The sequence below is a fragment of the Ixodes scapularis genome, unplaced genomic scaffold (assembly GCF_016920785.2).
Source record: "Ixodes scapularis isolate PalLabHiFi unplaced genomic scaffold, ASM1692078v2 PGA_scaffold6__148_contigs__length_123643588, whole genome shotgun sequence".
Lineage (NCBI taxonomy): Eukaryota > Metazoa > Arthropoda > Arachnida > Ixodida > Ixodidae > Ixodes > Ixodes scapularis.
The window spans coordinates 38691042-38711442 of record NW_024609881.1 but is presented as its reverse complement, the minus strand read 5'-3'; the positions used below and the strand labels follow the sequence as shown (position 1 = coordinate 38711442).

The following is a 20401-nucleotide window of genomic DNA, read 5'->3' as shown; positions in this document are numbered from 1 at the left end:
GCCAGTAGGTACAACGTGCCAGTTGTGTTTTCGGCTCCAGCTAAGTTGGGGCGGCTGTGTGCAGCCGTGAATCGAGGCGGCCGCGTGGGTACACAGTGTCAAGTAAAGCACCGCAACCCATTTGTCGCCTGCGCGTGTGGGGTGGTGTACCTTATTCCATTGTCCTGTGGAAAAGTGTACATTGGGCAGACGGGGAGATGTGTTAACGACCGGGCGAGAGAACATTCTCTGTCCTTACGCTCCTCCCCGTCTGGCAACCTAGCGGTCCACTGTGACAGATGTGCGTGCTCTCCAGTGTTTAATGAAATTAAGATTTTAGCCCGACATAAAAATAGGTATGCTCGGGAGATTGACGAAGCTTTTTTTATTGCCAACCATGACGCAGGCAAGTGTATTAGTGTTCCATCACTTGCTCTAGTTAGTGATGAAATGAATTTTATCAGAAGGGCGGGGAAATACGTGTAGCCACGTGTCGGCTTGAGTGGAGGATGACGTGTTTTCGGGGCGATTGCTTTTATGTTTGTATTCCTTCAAGTTTACTTGCTGAATGGTTCAGCAGTAAATATTTCAGTTGTAAGTCAGCGCTGTGTCTGTGTGGTTTCTTTTACTGGTCCTTCGTCTTTCTGCGCTGTTTTAACCCATTCAATATGACCTGAGGTGGGTCGTCATTCAGTCCAGGAATCGACTGTGTCTCGATAGCGTGTTGCTGGTGCTTCTTACCGAATGGTGCTACCGAGAGACAAGTGATCATGCTTGAGAAAGGCAAGTATGGCCGCCATGAGTCCACATATCGTTTTCAATTTTGCTCGAATCCACCTTTTATAAGAAATGCATAGTTTGCATGTGCGCACTCCTCGAGGCTTCTATAGTCGGCGTGATATTATTCCCTAGTGCTCTAACTCTGTCAACGCATGTTTCTCCAGACCATAAAAATGAGATGCAACACAAAAAAGGGTGTCTAGTGACCACGAAAACGGAGAAAACCGGGAATTGTCAGGGAAATTATAACTACAGGAAAAAATCAGGGAATTGTCAGGGATATTCTTAAAATCGACTGCAGTCAGGGAAAATGATGCGTAAACGCCATGGAGTGCCCTGAGCAAAGACTTAAGGACTAAGGGTCGGTTGCACCAACGCCGCTTAGCGCAAAGCGGAACTTACCCGGGAACCAAAGCTTAGTTTCGGTTTCGTTCGGTTGCACCAAAATCGCTTATCGCTAAACCTAGCACTAAACTACGCTTGACTTGAGCGTTCACCATTGGGCGCTTTGCTTTTGGTTGTTTCTTAATCCTGGATTAAAAACATGGCGGCTGCTTTGTCGTGGTCGTCGCGGTTGACGAAATTGGTTGTGCAAAGTGTTTTAGGCTACATCAGCGTGAAAGTCTCGACAGAATGACCTTCGATTGCGACAAGAATGCAAAATATTGTCGCGTGAAGTGTTTATCGACCCCTGTTTTCAAGTTGGCGCTCCACTCTCAGGGCTTGTTAGCCCTAACCGAGATACGTACGGAGCTGTGGGGCTCACGTCTGTCTTCCCGTTGGTTCTTCTGTCAACGAGCTTATTCGTATGTACTTACTAATTTTTGCATAACTGTAACGAATTGTTATTTACCACCTTATTTATTTACACTTGCAGCGCGTATCCTTCAATCCGATCAGAGTGTTGAATAGTGGCAGTACATGATCTCGGCGATCAGCTGATTGTCGACACCTCTGCCGTTTGCATTAGATTGCGGCGCTGTTAAGAAATAAAACAGCGAAAATTTAATTTTTTTTTTGTTTTCTGAGTTTAGAGATAATCTTCAGTGAATTTTCCTAATCTCGCGAGTAGAATCTTGGCTTCAGACAACTGTATCGTTCCATAACCGTAACTTTTTTGGTGATCGCGATTTTTTAGGAATATTTTGCTTTATATCTTTCATTCGTGGCGACGACAAATCGTAACGACTACTATGCTAGATTCGTTCATTGCTGTATCGGGGTAGGCTGGGGCAGGTGATGCGAAAAGACGACCGTTCTTATTGGCACGATGTGATGTACTAGTGGGAGCTTTTTTTGTTTTTTTTCAGTACTCGACAGTGTGAAACTGAAGTCCGTTTGAGGCTGCAGCGGATGTTCAACGACGGTACAAAGCAGTTCTGTCACCTTGCTGGTAGCAACGAGTACCGTCGATGCAAGATCTTGTGACCTGACCTCTCGACGACTTCTATTCGACGATTTCCGCGCATTTTCGCAGCTGCCGGGGCGAGTTCGTCCCTGTTTTGAACTTCATCTGTCTCAGGCATGACTTGATTTTAGTAGTCATCTTACCTGCCTATACTTATTCTCGATGTTGTTTTGTCTTCAGCGATGTAGCGAGTAGAGTGTCAGTCAACTTTCCGTGGGGATGGCCTGGACCTGGTGGTATGGGGATGGGCGCGTCCTGGTCCGGATGGTGACGACCGATGATGGTGCTCGCCCGATGACAGCCCCCCAGGAAGTTGATAATAAAAAAAAAACTAAAAGTTGTTCGATCCCGCTGAACACATTGCGACGTTGGTTGACTTTACGGTGGCCAGTGTGGCCACGTTTATTATGAAACAAACAACTCAACAGTGAGTTAAAATCCAAAAATTAAACCCCGTACTTTTGTTCCCAGTCTCCCAAAATCGAATCGAAGCCAATTCTCCAGAATCCCTCTCGGGGATCCTTTTGTAGCCTCGTAGGGGCCTCCTTTCCCCTCAGGGTCCAACCAATCCCTTCAAATTTCACCACTCCCACGTGGTACACTGTTCTCCAATGGTCGACAAGCTGTCAGCCTAGCACTTTCAACGGCCAAATCCAAATTCTTTCTAGAATCAACCCCTGCATTTTACGCAGACGGACTGGCGCCAACAGCTAAATTATTACAACGGGTAAAAGGCGACAATTTGATACTAAGCGGCAAAAACCTCTATGTACAGGCACATTCGGCTAAAAGCAACAAGCCTCTCCAAGCGCGGGCTGTCCCGCTCCCGGTCCGAGCAGGCTGCCGAAACCCGAGACGCCTCTTAACGACCGCGGGGGGAACCGCTCCCGCATCGCAGACGCTCTGGCCCCGCCGACACAAACATAGAAAGCTAAAAAAAAAAAAAAACAATGCCGACGCTACTCTGGAAAGACAAACTTTCCTAACAAAAATCACCTTAACTAATAAGCAAGATTGCTACAAACTTAACACCTCCCCACCAAGAATGTTGCAAGTACACTTGTTGTTCGCGCAACATCAGTCCCACTGTAAGTCACTTCGGAGACACACAGCACAGAGCAAGACCCAAAGCCGTACATTCCATATTCCACAATGTCCGTGTATATATAGAAACCCGGAAATCGGAAAGCTCTACTGTACGGGTGCAAACACTACCAGACACTCCACTGCTAATAGAGTTCGCACTAGGAGAAACAAAAATTCAAAATAAAACTAAAACTATGCGATTTGAAAACAAATGCAAAATGTTCCAAGAAAGGAAACTACAGACACCTCTCAGCGTCTCCCTCCGCCAGCGCTTCCTCTAATCTCTGTCGAGCCTCGACAGTGCATCTGCGCAGGAATTAAGTGCGCCCTTTATGTGCGATATCTCTATGTCATACTTTTGCAACGCCAACGACCACCTCGTTAAGGGAGCACTGGAGGACGTCGAGCGTGTCAGGTACGTAAGTGGATTATGGTCGGTTACGACCCTGATTTTTGTGCCATACAGCCAGGTGTCCAAGCGCCCCAAAGCCCAAACAACAGCGAACGCCTCCCTCTCAATCGCTGACCATTTGGTCTGAGCGGCCGTCAGTTTTTTGCTTAGAAACGCAATCGGCCTCTGCACCCCCTCAAAGTCCTGGGATAGGCACGCCCCAATCGCCCGCTCCGATGCATCGGTGGTCAAGACAAACTCCCTATTGGGATCCGGGGCTGCCAGCGTCGGCACCTTAGCGAGTGTCGCCTTTACCGAGCAGAATGCCCGCTCCGCCTCCATGCTCCACGGAATGTTGTTCGGCACCCGACGATTCGTGAGATCCGTCAACGGGCGCACTACGTCGGAATACCCCGGAACATGGTCTCGATAATAATTGAAGAGACCCAGGACGCTTCTGAGATCTTTTTTCGTCCTAGGTGCCTTCAGTCCCGATATTGCGCCCGTCCTCTCAGGGTCGGGGGAGTGGCCCAATGAACCCACTACATGCCCCAGGTACCTTACCTTTGGTTGGGCAAACTTGCACTTTTTAGGATCGACCGTCAATCCCACCTCTGCGATGGTGGCGAGTACCTTCTGAAGGTGTTCTAAATGTTGCTCCCACGTCTCTGAGTATATTGCTACATCATCAATGTATGCGGATGCATAGCTCCTGTGCTCTCTCAGTAGCTCATTCATCACCCGTTGAAAGGTGGCCGCAGAGTTCTTTAGACCATAAGGCATTACCTTCCACGCACAAAGGCCACTAGGTGTCGCAAAAGAAGTATAACGCTGCGACTCCTCCTCAACTGGGATCTGCCAATAACCCCTTGTCATATCTAGGAGCGAAATATAGCGAGCCTTGGCTACATCATACAACAACTCTGTCACATTTCCCATCGGGAAGCTGTCGGTTTCTGACATGGCGTTTAGCTGTCGGTAATCTATGCACATGCGCACCGTTCCATCCTTTTTTGCAACGCACACAATTGGGTGCACGAAGCTGCTCTCGATGGTGTAGATAAAATCCCAATCAAGCAGTTGAGCAATCTGTCGCTCGACCTCGGCTCTAAGAGCGAGCGGTACCTTGTACGGATACGACTTAGTCGCTTTCGCTCCAGGTACGAGAGTTACCCGATGGACCCCTACCTCACATCGTCCAGGTCGCTCAGAAAACACCGACGGGAACCCCATCAACAGCTGTTTTAGGCCCATTGTCTGACTCTCGGTCAGGTTCTCAGAGCCCGCGAGGATTTCCTCGACACTAACGTCATGTGTATGTCCGCTTGGCACGCTTTCCACGGGTCCAAAGTCGTCATCCGACTCGAAGATCACGCCGACATTGTTCGCGTGCACTATGTATCTCCTCAACTTGTTCGCATGCACCCAGCGCTCGTTCCCCTCAGCAAAGCGGACAATGTAACTGTCCGAGCGTTTTTGCTCTGTGACCACGGCAGGTCCCAACCACTTAGGTTGCAACTTGTTCGCCATACCCGTTTCGAGCACAAGCACTTGTTCCCCTACTTCAAAGCTCTTCGGACGCGCTCTCAAGTTATACTTCTGCGCATAGGCACTTTGCAGAGCTTCGGAGTGCTCGTTCACCACTCGCGCCGCTTCTGCCATTCTGTCCCTTAAACTTCTGAGATACTCAGCTGTCGGTTTGTTTAAGCCCAATGGCGGCGTCCACTCTCCCGTCCATGTCTTTCTCAGTATCGTTAACGGGCCCTGTGGCTCCCTGCCATACATCAGTTCGAACGGGGAGCTCCCCGTAATTTCGTTGGGGACTTCCCGATACGCCCAGAGAAGGCAAGGCACATAAAGATCCCACTGCCCTCCTTTCTCGCTCACCACGTGTCGAAGCATAGCTTTAAATGTGCCGTTCCAGCGTTCAACAATTCCGTTACTCTGGGGGTCGTCTGGTGCTGAGAACCTGATCTGCACACCGAGGCGGTCAAGGAGCTCTTTCGTGAGTTGGGAGGTGAAATTGGTTCCCTGATCGCAGCAAATCAGCTCAGGCACCCCATAACGCGAAAACACGTCCACCAGCGCCTGACACGTGGCTTTTGCCGTAAGTGAGCGCAGGGGTATGACCTCGGGCCATCGCGTACACAGATCCACTACAGTTAATGCATATTTGTGGCCACGGGCCGAGCTCGGCTCGAGCGGACCGATACAGTCCATGTAGACCGTCTCAAAGGGTCGCTCGGGCCTCGTCAACGGAGTTATCGGGACCCGGTCTGTAACTTTCCCTCGGGAGCATACCTGACACTCGTGACAAGCCTGGCAATGCCGTTTCACGTCAGCGGCCATCGTTGGCCAAAAGAAAGCACTTCTAATCCGCTGTTTAGTTTTCTTTTGCGAGAAATGCCCCCCACACGGGGTGTCGTGTGCCAGCCGTAATACCTCGGCATGACGAGACTTCGGCAGCACCAGTTGCATCTCTTTTTTCACTTCAACCTCCTGTTCATGAAACAAAAGTCCATTCCGGATTACCATGCCATGCGTTCCGCAACGCGCCTGTTCCCACAAGGATTCCAGCGTACTATCCATCTTATGCTCCTCGGCAAAAGTCGGATCAGCTGCTTCTGGGGTGACACTGCCGGTCACCAAATTTACGGCGCTGGCCTCAGTGGCTTCTTCCGCGTCTGCTTCACTTTCAAAATTTAGCGGAGTGATTTGCTTTCTCGACTGTTCTGATTTTGTCCGTGCTTCCTCGATCGCGATAATCTCTTTTGCCTCCTCACTGAGCAGTTTCTGCGCCCGTTCTAGCTCCTCTAGCGCGTCCGGCGTGAGTAGCGCATCAACCCCTTCAGCTAGTTCATCAGTTACAGCACACAAGATTGTCACCTGCGGACTCATATCTTTACCAGCTAGTTCTAGGCCCAACGGCACGTACATTAGGTCGGCGGACACCTTGTGTCCGAACGCCCCCCTCAGACTGACCTTGTCTTTCCCCTGGCCGCGTACCTGATCAATCACAATACTTGACCTCAATAATTAAAATATGGCAACCAACCAATTCCTAAACATGTAGGAGCCCTACGTTTCGAACCGACTCGGTTCTTCGTCAGGGGCGACTGTGGCCGTTGAGGAGCGGCGTTTTTCGATCTTCTTTTTCTTTTCTCAGGGATGTGGCGCATTTCTCGATCTTCTTCTTTCATGAATATGGCGAAGCCCGTTCACATACACTGTTGGTAAAGCACCAAGGCACCTATTTATGTTGCCTGGCGTCGTTTGAATATGCCAGGACTCGACGAAAAGCCTATGTCGGTTGTTAGTCTCTGCGTCGATAATGCCGGTGTTGTCGAAGTCAATCCGGTGGTCTTTGACTTCGCAGTGCTCGGCGACTGCGCTGCGCTCGTGGTCGAGCTTGCGAACGTCGTTTTTGTGTTGGCGTATTCTTTCATTGAAATTCTTTGTCTCGCCGATGTAAGTGGCTGGACAATCTGCACAAGGGATCTTATAAACCACGCCCTGCGTTTTTTCTTTCGGAGGGCGATCTTTTGGACGGGGCATGAGTAATCCAAGCGTGGACATCGGCTTGTGGGCTACGCGGATTCCTTCTTTGGCTAGCACGCGTGCAAGCGCCTCGCTTGTTCCTCTGATGTAGGGTACGCAGATGCGCGAGGTTGGGCGTGGCTGCGTACAGGCTTGTGGTTGCTGTTGTCTTTGACCTCGAGCTTGACGACGGGCAACGCGTTGGATGAAGGTGCTCGTGTATCCATTCTTTTTCAGATCAGCACGGACGGTTTTTTCTTCCTTTCTTCTGTCATCTTCAGAGGAGCATATAGCCTTCGCCCTAGACAGCAGTGTCCTAACCACCGATGCTTTGTGGCAGGCTGGGTGATAGGAATCAAACTGGAGATAACGTCCAGTGTGCGTGGGCTTCCTGTAGACTGAAAACTTCAAATTTTCTTTTTCTCTTCTCACGAGCACGTCCAAAAAAGGCAATGAATTGTCTTTTTCAAGTTCCGCTGTAAATTGGATAGCCGGTTCGATGGAGTTGAGGTGTGAGAGGAATCTGTCCACTTCAGATCTTTGAAGGATGCAGAAGCAGTCGTCCACATACCGCACAAATATCTTGGGCGCAGTGGCGGATGACTGCAGGGCCTCTTCCTCAATGGCTTCCATGCACAGGTTAGCCGTGGTAACGGAGACAGATGCGCCCATGGCGGTTCCGCTGGCTTGTTTAAAATACTCTCCCTTGACGCTAAAGTAGGTGTTGCTGAGGCAGAACTCAAGGAGGCGGCACAGTTCCTCCACACTAAGGGCGGTCCTGTTGTGCAGGTCTTTGTCTTTTTCGAGAGCCTTCCTGGCAGCTGTAACTGCCAGGGGAACCGGCACACTTGTGAAAAGTGAGATGACGTCAAAAGAGACTAGGCTTTCCTCAGTGCTCACCTTCAATTTCGAGATGCGCTCCACGAAGTCGCTGGAGTTGCTGATATAAGTCGTCGTTTTTCCGACGAGAGGAAAGAGGGTGTGGTGAAGATAGTTCGACACGGCTCGAAGTGGTGAGGTTCTAAAGTCCACAATGGGCCGGAGAGCAAGGCTAGGCTTGTGGATCTTGGGAAGGCCGTAAAAACCAGGCGCAGATCCATTCCTACAAAGGAGGTGCAGGTGGAGGCTTCTCGAGTCTGGATGTTTCTTGAAAATTTCAGTTAGGATCTTGCTCAGCGTTGCCTGGATTCGCGGTGTCGGATCCTTTTTTAGTCTTTCATAAGCAGAGGTGTCAAGCAGGTCGTGTATCTTCCGGTCGTAGACATCCCGGTCGAGGACAACGGTCGAATTGCCCTTATCTGCTGGAAGAAGCACAATCTTTTCATCATTGTGAAGCGCCCGGAGCGCACTTCCTTCTTCTCTTGAGAGATTGTGTCGTTGATGCTGCGGGATGTTTGATAAAATACCGATCACCTTCTGTCGCACCCGCTCACGATCGCTAGGATTCAGGTGCGCGATGCCGTCCTCCAGGGCTGCGACCATTTTCGGCAGAGGCGGTCTCGTGGTAGTCATGTTAAATCCGTGGCCTTTGGCTAAAACCTTGGTCTCGCAAGAAGAGAGATTCCTGGACGAGAGGTTTATGACAAACCTGGTGGTATCGGTTTCGTGTTTAGTATTTTCTCTCTCCATCAGCTTCGAGAATTTCTTACTCTGAGAAACTCTTTGCTTTTCTGCAGAGGTGGAGGCAATGCTTTCAGCAAAAGAGTGTAAGTGAGGGAGCATAGCTGGCATGCGGTGTTCTAGTTGCCTGCGGATGAAATACAGATCCAGTTCTTTTTCCTTAATGGTGCTCTGGCACTGGTGAATGCGGGCTTTGACCAAACGGTGCTCCGCTTGCTCGAAGATCTTGTGTCCCTCCGGCGTATGAACGAGCCGTTTAAGACGAAGGCTTTGGGGAACCAGGTGGTGGTCCCGGCAGGCTTTCGTAAAGTCCAGGTGTGCCTTGAACGTGGAGATACTTCGAGTGGCATTCACATACCTTTTTGAGAGTTGTACGGTCTCCTCTCCGAAGTCATCGCGTAAAGACTTGAAACTAAACATTTGAGAGAAATCTCTCTGGTTGGGGAATACAATAATTAAAATATGGCAACCAACCAATTCCTAAACATGTAGGAGCCCTACGTTTCGAACCGACTCGGTTCTTCGTCAGGGGCGACTGTGGCCGTTGAGGAGCGGCGTTTTTCGATCTTCTTTTTCTTTTCTCAGGGATGTGGCGCATTTCTCGATCTTCTTCTTTCATGAATATGGCGAAGCCCGTTCACATACACTGTTGGTAAAGCACCAAGGCACCTATTTATGTTGCCTGGCGTCGTTTGAATATGCCAGGACTCGACGAAAAGCCTATGTCGGTTGTTAGTCTCTGCGTCGATAATGCCGGTGTTGTCGAAGTCAATCCGGTGGTCTTTGACTTCGCAGTGCTCGGCGACTGCGCTGCGCTCGTGGTCGAGCTTGCGAACGTCGTTTTTGTGTTGGCGTATTCTTTCATTGAAATTCTTTGTCTCGCCGATGTAAGTGGCTGGACAATCTGCACAAGGGATCTTATAAACCACGCCCTGCGTTTTTTTCTTTCGGAGGGCGATCTTTTGGACGGGGCATGAGTAATCCAAGCGTGGACATCGGCTTGTGGGCTACGCGGATTCCTTCTTTGGCTAGCACGCGTGCAAGCGCCTCGCTTGTTCCTCTGATGTAGGGTACGCAGATGCGCGAGGTTGGGCGTGGCTGCGTACAGGCTTGTGGTTGCTGTTGTCTTTGACCTCGAGCTTGACGACGGGCAACGCGTTGGATGAAGGTGCTCGTGTATCCATTCTTTTTCAGATCAGCACGGACGGTTTTTTCTTCCTTTCTTCTGTCATCTTCAGAGGAGCATATAGCCTTCGCCCTAGACAGCAGTGTCCTAACCACCGATGCTTTGTGGCAGGCTGGGTGATAGGAATCAAACTGGAGATAACGTCCAGTGTGCGTGGGCTTCCTGTAGACTGAAAACTTCAAATTTTCTTTTTCTCTTCTCACGAGCACGTCCAAAAAAGGCAATGAATTGTCTTTTTCAAGTTCCGCTGTAAATTGGATAGCCGGTTCGATGGAGTTGAGGTGTGAGAGGAATCTGTCCACTTCAGATCTTTGAAGGATGCAGAAGCAGTCGTCCACATACCGCACAAATATCTTGGGCGCAGTGGCGGATGACTGCAGGGCCTCTTCCTCAATGGCTTCCATGCACAGGTTAGCCGTGGTAACGGAGACAGATGCGCCCATGGCGTTTCCGCTGGCTTGTTTAAAATACTCTCCCTTGACGCTAAAGTAGGTGTTGCTGAGGCAGAACTCAAGGAGGCGGCACAGTTCCTCCACACTAAGGGCGGTCCTGTTGTGCAGGTCTTTGTCTTTTTCGAGAGCCTTCCTGGCAGCTGTAACTGCCAGGGGAACCGGCACACTTGTGAAAAGTGAGATGACGTCAAAAGAGACTAGGCTTTCCTCAGTGCTCACCTTCAATTTCGAGATGCGCTCCACGAAGTCGCTGGAGTTGCTGATATAAGTCGTCGTTTTTCCGACGAGAGGAGAGAGGGTTTGGTGAAGATAGTTCGACACGGCTCGAAGTGGTGAGGTTCTAAAGTCCACAATGGGCCGGAGAGCAAGGCTAGGCTTGTGGATCTTGGGAAGGCCGTAAAAACCAGGCGCAGATCCATTCCTACAAAGGAGGTGCAGGTGGAGGCTTCTCGAATCTGGATGTTTCTTGAAAATTTCAGTTAGGATCTTGCTCAGCGTTGCCTGGATTCGCGGTGTCGGATCCTTTTTTAGTCTTTCATAAGCAGAGGTGTCAAGCAGGTCGTGTATCTTCCGGTCGTAGACATCCCGGTCGAGGACAACGGTCGAATTGCCCTTATCTGCTGGAAGAAGCACAATCTTTTCATCATTGTGAAGCGCCCGGAGCGCACTTCCTTCTTCTCTTGAGAGATTGTGTCGGTGATGCTGCGGGATGTTTGATAAAATACCGATCACCTTCTGTCGCACCCGCTCACGATCGCTAGGATTCAGGTGCGCGATGCCGTCCTCCAGGGCTGCGACCATTTTCGGCAGAGGCGGTCTCGTGGTAGTCATGTTAAATCCGTGGCCTTTGGCTAAAACCTTGGTCTCGCAAGAAGAGAGATTCCTGGACGAGAGGTTTATGACAAACCTGGTGGTATCGGTTTCGTGTTTAGTATTTTCTCTCTCCATCAGCTTCGAGAATTTCTTACTCTGAGAAACTCTTTGCTTTTCTGCAGAGGTGGAGGCAATGCTTTCAGCAAAAGAGTGTAAGTGAGGGAGCATAGCTGGCATGCGGTGTTCTAGTTGCCTGCGGATGAAATACAGATCCAGTTCTTTTTTCTTAATGGTGGTCTGGCACTGGTGAATGCGGGCTTTGACCAAACGGTGCTCCGCTTGCTCGAAGATCTTGTGTCCCTCCGGCGTATGAACGAGCCGTTTAAGACGAAGGCTTTGGGGAACCAGGTGGTGGTCCCGGCAGGCTTTCGTAAAGTCGAGGTGTGCCTTGAACGTGGAGATACTTCGAGTGGCATTCACATACCTTTTTGAGAGTTGTACGGTCTCCTCTCCGAAGTCATCGCGTAAAGACTTGAAACTAAACATTTGAGAGAAATCTCTCTGGTTGGGGAATACAATAATTAAAATATGGCAACCAACCAATTCCTAAACATGTAGGAGCCCTACGTTTCGAACCGACTCGGTTCTTCGTCAGGGGCGACTGTGGCCGTTGAGGAGCGGCGTTTTTCGATCTTCTTTTTCTTTTCTCAGGGATGTGGCGCATTTCTCGATCTTCTTCTTTCATGAATATGGCGAAGCCCGTTCACATACACTGTTGGTAAAGCACCAAGGCACCTATTTATGTTGCCTGGCGTCGTTTGAATATGCCAGGACTCGACGAAAAGCCTATGTCGGTTGTTAGTCTCTGCGTCGATAATGCCGGTGTTGTCGAAGTCAATCCGGTGGTCTTTGACTTCGCAGTGCTCGGCGACTGCGCTGCGCTCGTGGTCGAGCTTGCGAACGTCGTTTTTGTGTTGGCGTATTCTTTCATTGAAATTCTTTGTCTCGCCGATGTAAGTGGCTGGACAATCTGCACAAGGGATCTTATAAACCACGCCCTGCGTTTTTTCTTTCGGAGGGCGATCTTTTGGACGGGGCATGAGTAATCCAAGCGTGGACATCGGCTTGTGGGCTACGCGGATTCCTTCTTTGGCTAGCGCGCGTGCAAGCGCCTCGCTTGTTCCTCTGATGTAGGGTACGCAGATGCGCGAGGTTGGGCGTGGCTGCGTACAGGCTTGTGGTTGCTGTTGTCTTTGACCTCGAGCTTGACGACGGGCAACGCGTTGGATGAAGGTGCTCGTGTATCCATTCTTTTTCAGATCAGCACGGACGGTTTTTTCTTCCTTTCTTCTGTCATCTTCAGAGGAGCATATAGCCTTCGCCCTAGACAGCAGTGTCCTAACCACCGATGCTTTGTGGCAGGCTGGGTGATAGGAATCAAACTGGAGATAACGTCCAGTGTGCGTGGGCTTCCTGTAGACTGAAAACTTCAAATTTTCTTTTTCTCTTCTCACGAGCACGTCCAAAAAAAGAAGGAATCCGCGTAGCCCACAAGCCGATGTCCACGCTTGGATTACTCATGCCCCGTCCAAAAGATCGCCCTCCGAAAGAAAAAACGCAGGGCGTGGTTTATAAGATCCCTTGTGCAGATTGTCCAGCCACTTACATCGGCGAGACAAAGAATTTCAATGAAAGAATACGCCAACACAAAAACGACGTTCGCAAGCTCGACCACGAGCGCAGCGCAGTCGCCGAGCACTGCGAAGTCAAAGACCACCGGATTGACTTCGACAACACCGGCATTATCGACGCAGAGACTAACAACCGACATAGGCTTTTCGTCGAGTCCTGGCATATTCAAACGACGCCAGGCAACATAAATAGGTGCCTTGGTGCTTTACCAACAGTGTATGTGAACGGGCTTCGCCATATTCATGAAAGAAGAAGATCGAGAAATGCGCCACATCCCTGAGAAAAGAAAAAGAAGATCGAAAAACGCCGCTCCTCAACGGCCACAGTCGCCCCTGACGAAGAACCGAGTCGGTTCGAAACGTAGGGCTCCTACATGTTTAGGAATTGGTTGGTTGCCATATTTTAATTATTGTATTCCCCAACCAGAGAGATTTCTCTCAAATGTTTAGTTTCAAGTCTTTACGCGATGACTTCGGAGAGGAGACCGTACAACTCTCAAAAAGGTATGTGAATGCCACTCGAAGTATCTCCACGTTCAAGGCACACCTGGACTTTACGAAAGCCTGCCGGGACCACCACCTGGTTCCCCAAAGCCTTCGTCTTAAACGGCTCGTTCATACGCCGGAGGGACACAAGATCTTCGAGCAAGCGGAGCACCGTTTGGTCAAAGCCCGCATTCACCAGTGCCAGACCACCATTAAGAAAAAAGAACTGGATCTGTATTTCATCCGCAGGCAACTAGAACACCGCATGCCAGCTATGCTCCCTCACTTACACTCTTTTGCTGAAAGCATTGCCTCCACCTCTGCAGAAAAGCAAAGAGTTTCTCAGAGTAAGAAATTCTCGAAGCTGATGGAGAGAGAAAATACTAAACACGAAACCGATACCACCAGGTTTGTCATAAACCTCTCGTCCAGGAATCTCTCTTCTTGCGAGACCAAGGTTTTAGCCAAAGGCCACGGATTTAACATGACTACCACGAGACCGCCTCTGCCGAAAATGGTCGCAGCCCTGGAGGACGGCATCACGCACCTGAATCCTAGCGATCGTGAGCGGGTGCGACAGAAGGTGATCGGTATTTTATCAAACATCCCGCAGCATCAACGACACAATCTCTCAAGAGAAGAAGGAAGTGCGCTCCGGGCGCTTCACAATGATGAAAAGATTGTGCTTCTTCCAGCAGATAAGGGCAATTCGACCGTTGTCCTCGACCGGGATGTCTACGACCGGAAGATACACGACCTGCTTGACACCTCTGCTTATGAAAGACTAAAAAAGGATCCGACACCGCGAATCCAGGCAACGCTGAGCAAGATCCTAACTGAAATTTTCAAGAAACATCCAGACTCGAGAAGCCTCCACCTGCACCTCCTTTGTAGGAATGGATCTGCGCCTGGTTTTTACGGCCTTCCCAAGATCCACAAGCCTAGCCTTGCTCTCCGGCCCATTGTGGACTTTAGAACCTCACCACTTCGAGCCGTGTCGAACTATCTTCACCACACCCTCTCTCCTCTCGTCGGAAAAACGACGACTTATATCAGCAACTCCAGCGACTTCGTGGAGCGCATCTCGAAATTGAAGGTGAGCACTGAGGAAAGCCTAGTCTCTTTTGACGTCATCTCACTTTTCACAAGTGTGCCGGTTCCCCTGGCAGTTACAGCTGCCAGGAAGGCTCTCGAAAAAGACAAAGACCTGCACAACAGGACCGCCCTTAGTGTGGAGGAACTGTGCCGCCTCCTTGAGTTCTGCCTCAGCAACACCTACTTTAGCGTCAAGGGAGAGTATTTTAAACAAGCCAGCGGAACCGCCATGGGCGCATCTGTCTCCGTTACCACGGCTAACCTGTGCATGGAAGCCATTGAGGAAGAGGCCCTGCAGTCATCCGCCACTGCGCCCAAGATATTTGTGCGGTATGTGGACGACTGCTTCTGCATCCTTCAAAGATCTGAAGTGGACAGATTCCTCTCACACCTCAACTCCATCGAACCGGCTATCCAATTTACAGCGGAACTTGAAAAAGACAATTCATTGCCTTTTTTGGACGTGCTCGTGAGAAGAGAAAAAGAAAATTTGAAGTTTTCAGTCTACAGGAAGCCCACGCACACTGGACGTTATCTCCAGTTTGATTCCTATCACCCAGCCTGCCACAAAGCATCGGTGGTTAGGACACTGCTGTCTAGGGCGAAGGCTATATGCTCCTCTGAAGATGACAGAAGAAAGGAAGAAAAAACCGTCCGTGCTGATCTGAAAAAGAATGGATACACGAGCACCTTCATCCAACGCGTTGCCCGTCGTCAAGCTCGAGGTCAAAGACAACAGCAACCACAAGCCTGTACGCAGCCACGCCCAACCTCGCGCATCTGCGTACCCTACATCAGAGGAACAAGCGAGGCGCTTGCACGCGTGCTAGCCAAAGAAGGAATCCGCGTAGCCCACAAGCCGATGTCCACGCTTGGATTACTCATGCCCCGTCCAAAAGATCGCCCTCCGAAAGAAAAAACGCAGGGCGTGGTTTATAAGATCCCTTGTGCAGATTGTCCAGCCACTTACATCGGCGAGACAAAGAATTTCAATGAAAGAATACGCCAACACAAAAACGACGTTCGCAAGCTCGACCACGAGCGCAGCGCAGTCGCCGAGCACTGCGAAGTCAAAGACCACCGGATTGACTTCGACAACACCGGCATTATCGACGCAGAGACTAACAACCGACATAGGCTTTTCGTCGAGTCCTGGCATATTCAAACGACGCCAGGCAACATAAATAGGTGCCTTGGTGCTTTACCAACAGTGTATGTGAACGGGCTTCGCCATATTCATGAAAGAAGAAGATCGAGAAATGCGCCACATCCCTGAGAAAAGAAAAAGAAGATCGAAAAACGCCGCTCCTCAACGGCCACAGTCGCCCCTGACGAAGAACCGAGTCGGTTCGAAACGTAGGGCTCCTACATGTTTAGGAATTGGTTGGTTGCCATATTTTAATTATTGTATTCCCCAACCAGAGAGATTTCTCTCAAATGTTTAGTTTCAATACTTGACCTCAGTACCGTTATGTCCGCGCCCGAATATAACAAAGCCTGGAACGACACGTTTCCGGTTTTAAGAGTCAACCACGTCAGCCCCGTTGTCTCCTCGTCAGCTTCAACTGCGACAGGTGCTTCTGTCGGTCGACCCACCGGCCCCACCGCCGCTCTCGCCGCAAGCTTCGGCGCGCCCGACCGCCCGGCCTCGGCATGCCCTTTATCTCAGACGGGCCTGCTCTGCGGGCACTCGTTGCGATAGTGTCCTTGCCTCCCACATGTATGGCACCTGACAGCGCTCGATCGATCCCATGTTCCTCTTCCTGCAGCTGTCCCCTTACTGGACCTCTGGTCTTGTTTTGGAACAAATTGTTTCCCAGTGCTCTCACGTTTCTCGAGGCCTCCACGAGTCCCCCGTTTACTTTCCCCGAACCTTTCAGCCAGCTGCGCGAGCTCCTTTGGCCTTAGCCAGTCCTTAGTCTCATTTCGCAGGACATACATGCGCGCGTCCTCCGCCATGAGATGCTTCATTCGGTCTGAAATTATCAATTTCCGCAGTTCATCAACTGTCTCAACCTCCCTGCTTTCTAAGTAATAGCCGAACATAATGTCGAGCTGGGTTGCAAACTGAGACCACGACTCCGCGCTCTCCTTGCGTGTTTTGTAGAATATCCGCTTGTACTCTTCCGGAGTCATTTTTAGCTCCGAAAGGACCAGCTCACGCAGCTCCATGAAAGAGAGCACTCTACCGCCGGCTCGACTAGCGACCATTGCTCTGGTATTTTCTCCGAGAAACGGCAAAATGATCGCTCCTCGCGCTTCCTCGGGTGTCTCACAGCTATTCATCATCGTCTCAGCGCTCTTAAACCATGCCGGAGCGAGGGCTCCAGACTCCGGCATCGGCGCGAGGACGGCGCGGAGTTCTTTCGCGAGCTCCCCCATTTTTGTCGAGTCCCTCGAACCCCTTTCACTCCTGCTCTGAACCTGCGCCAGCTTTACCCTTTCAATCTCCAGTTGGAGTTTCAGTATTTCGAGGGTCCTATCTGATGGGCCAATGCCCACTGCCTCGTCAGCTGTTCCCGAAGTTAACTCTTCGCCACTTTCGTCCTCATTACTGTCTGCACCCGAAGAGCCGCTCTTCGCTTTAGACCTAGTGACCACGGACATTGTGAGCCTCGGAGAAAACAACCCTGGGTCTTACCTGGCAACGAGGGTCTCGCCGTGGCGTCGCAGTTTCCCGGGGCGTCCCTGTGGCTCCGCCGCGATGTTTCCTTCCGTCTGTCTCGAGTCCTTGACTCCCGGAGCCTCTCGCTTGGATGTCGCTCCGTCCGCCGCACACAACGAAGCAGGCTATTGCCGCCGTCTTCTCACGCAGATATTGGCGGGGCTCACCTTCAGCTGACGTCGTGGTGTTCTTGAGTCCTTTGACTCCCGGAGCCTCTCACTTGGATGTCGCTCCGTCCGCCGCACACAACGCAGCAGGCTATTGCCGCCGTCTTCTCACGCAGATATTGGCGGGGCTCACCCTCAGCTGACGTCGCGGTGTTCTTGAGTACTATGACTCCCGGAGCCTCTCGCTGGGATGCCGCTCCGTCCGCCGCACACGACGCAACAGGCTATTGCAGCCGCCTTCTCGCGCAGATATTGACGGGGCTCACCATCAGCTGACGTCGTGGCGTTCTTGAGTCCCTTGACTCCCGGAGCCTCTCGCTGGGATGCCGCTCCGTCCGCCGCACACAACGCAACAGGCTATTGCCTCCGTCTTCTCACTCAGATGTTGGCGGGGCTCACCGTCAGCTGACGTTGTGGCGTTCTTCTCGCAACCCGTCGCAGGAAGTCAGCGGGATCCTGTCGACTGCGCCAGTCAACTTTCCGTGGGGATGGCCTGGACCTGGTGGTATGGGGATGGGCGCGTCCTGGTCCGGATGGTGACGACCGATGATGGTGCTCGCCCGATGACAGCCCCCCAGGAAGTTGATAATAAAAAAAAAAACTAAAAGTTGTTCGATCCCGCTGAACACATTGCGACGTTGGTTGACTTTACGGTGGCCAGTGTGGCCACGTTTATTATGAAACAAACAACTCAACAGTGAGTTAAAATCCAAAAATTAAACCCCGTACTTTTGTTCCCAGTCTCCCAAAATCGAATCGAAGCCAATTCTCCAGAATCCCTCTCGGGGATCCTTTTGTAGCCTCGTAGGGGCCTCCTTTCCCCTCAGGGTCCAACCAATCCCTTCAAATTTCACCACTCCCACGTGGTACACTGTTCTCCAATGGTCGACAAGCTGTCAGCCTAGCACTTCCAACGGCCAAATCCAAATTCTTTCTAGAATCAACCCCTGCATTTTACGCAGACGGACTGGCGCCAACAGCTAAATTATTACAACGGGTAAAAGGCGACAATTTGATACTAAGCGGCAAAAACCTCTATGTACAGGCACATTCGGCTAAAAGCTACAAGCCTCTCCAAGCGCGGGCTGTCCCGCTCCCGGTCCGAGCAGGCTGCCGAAACCCGAGACGCCTCTTAATGACCGCGGGGGGAACCGCTCCCGCATCGCAGACGCTCTGGCCCCGCCGACACAAACATAGAAAGCTAAAAAAAAAAAAAAAACAATGCCGACGCAACTCTGGAAAGACAAACTTTCCTAACAAAAATCACCTTAACTAATAAGCAAGATTGCTACAAACTTAACAGTGTCCTTCTCGCGTTCGGTGAGATTTGGGGCCCCCGATGGCTCCTTCACCTCAAAATGTGAGCACGAAGACTACTGCCACTGTCAAAATATACTGTTATAAATTGATATTAAACACACAATCACAAATGTAAAGAGCATTCGTGTTTATTTAAAGCTTTGACTTCTGTTTTTGAAAGTTAAGTGAAAAAATGATTGAATTTGAAGACCTTTAATTTGTTACTCACCGATGAAATACAGCGAAAAGCAGACACCGACAACAACTACTACCGCAGTTTTTTTTTGTTTTTTTTTTTTTTTTTACATCACGTTTACATCTTTCCGCCAATCGTATTCGTACCTCTGGGCGTTCCCTAGTTCGCTCTGTTTGTCCCTACATTCTCTAGGCAAATCTAGCGTTTAGCTAGGAGCGCGTCTGTAAAGCCGGGTTTACGTTGGTGCAACCGGAATTTAAACGCGTGCTTTTCCGAGCTCGGTTTAGCACGCTAAGCCGACTTAAGAAAGAGCCGCTTTGGGTTAAGATAAGCGACATTGGTGCAACCAGCCCTTAAAGGCAGAAAAGTAGGCAATAAATTATGCGAGCTGAGCACGGTCTCTGCTGATTCGATGTAGAATGTGCTATCCAAATGCAAAGGGAACAGCCGACAAATCCAGTCAAAGCCCTGCATTGGATTGGATTGAGAGCGCGACACTAGACTAGATCTAGTTAGAGCTACTAGATTTAGTAGCGAACCCCAATTCAATCTAAGCCTTAAGCCGAAAGTATCCAAAAGTGGGCATCTGGCGGCCATGCTGCCATTCTGTCATGGACGTGGGTGGTTGAACGTCGTGTTTCAATCATGTTTTCTAAATTGGCCTTTTCACTGACGATGTCGGCGGCAAGAAAGTGCAAAATGATCCTCACAGTGCTCAACGCCTTGTGTTGTAATGGTCTATATATTTAACCGCCTTTACAGTGGTCAGGAATTTTCACCTTAAAGTGTCAGGGAAAACCTGGAAAAGTTAGGGAATGTCAAAATAATAAATTGCTAGACACCCTGACTAAACCACATCTTCTCGTAACAGTGCTGGGCTGAAGCACTGCGAAAAAACCTTCAGCCTTTACATTGCAGTACAAAATAGTTGACGCCGAATATAGGCCGAGTGATACTCTGTTTTACCCAGAAGCTCTGCCAAAACAAATCTGCCACCTTATAGGTAGTGCGAAAGAACTTCGCGTACATAACCTAGAGAAGGGCGTTGTCTTACGTAGGCCAATGGTTTCTTGCACCAATACCTTCAGCCTCCTTGAAATGTTAACAACATGCGGCAAACAAAAGTATTGTAAACCCCTTATTGTTTGCGAGCAATTTATAATCGCGAATTGTGAACTTCGCGAAATAAAACGCAGCGGGAAAATGTCGGTTCCTAAGAGTTTCTATCCGGTCTAATTGTGAAGTTCGCGAAATAAAAGGGCGAGAGAAAATTTTGGTCCCTAAGAGCTTCAATGCGGCCTTTAAATTTGCCATATTTAGTGGCCGCGATTATGTCCTTTGCGACCAATTCAACAAGAAATATGGGCCGCGAAGGTAACGGGTGTTACTGTATACTTCAATTCATGTTTACAAACAAACCGGAGCGCCCCTAGCGGACGCCACCGGCGCCGCGCACGCGCGATGGGGGTGTGACCAAAAAGCTCGCCGTCGCCCGTAGACAAACCACTGAAATGCGATATTGTTGGCGTCGATGTGAGTCCCCCTGCCCT

General features: G+C 50.2%; 1 protein-coding gene across 1 annotated transcript; it reads right to left on the bottom strand.

Annotated features, from left to right (window-relative positions):
• Positions 1 to 16189: 16189 nt before the first annotated feature.
• On the bottom strand, positions 16190 to 17131 carry LOC120840032. The gene has a single exon (XM_040210459.1). The coding sequence runs from the start codon at positions 17129 to 17131 to the stop codon at positions 16190 to 16192; it is 942 nt and encodes a 313-aa protein (XP_040066393.1).
• Positions 17132 to 20401: the final 3270 nt, after the last annotated feature.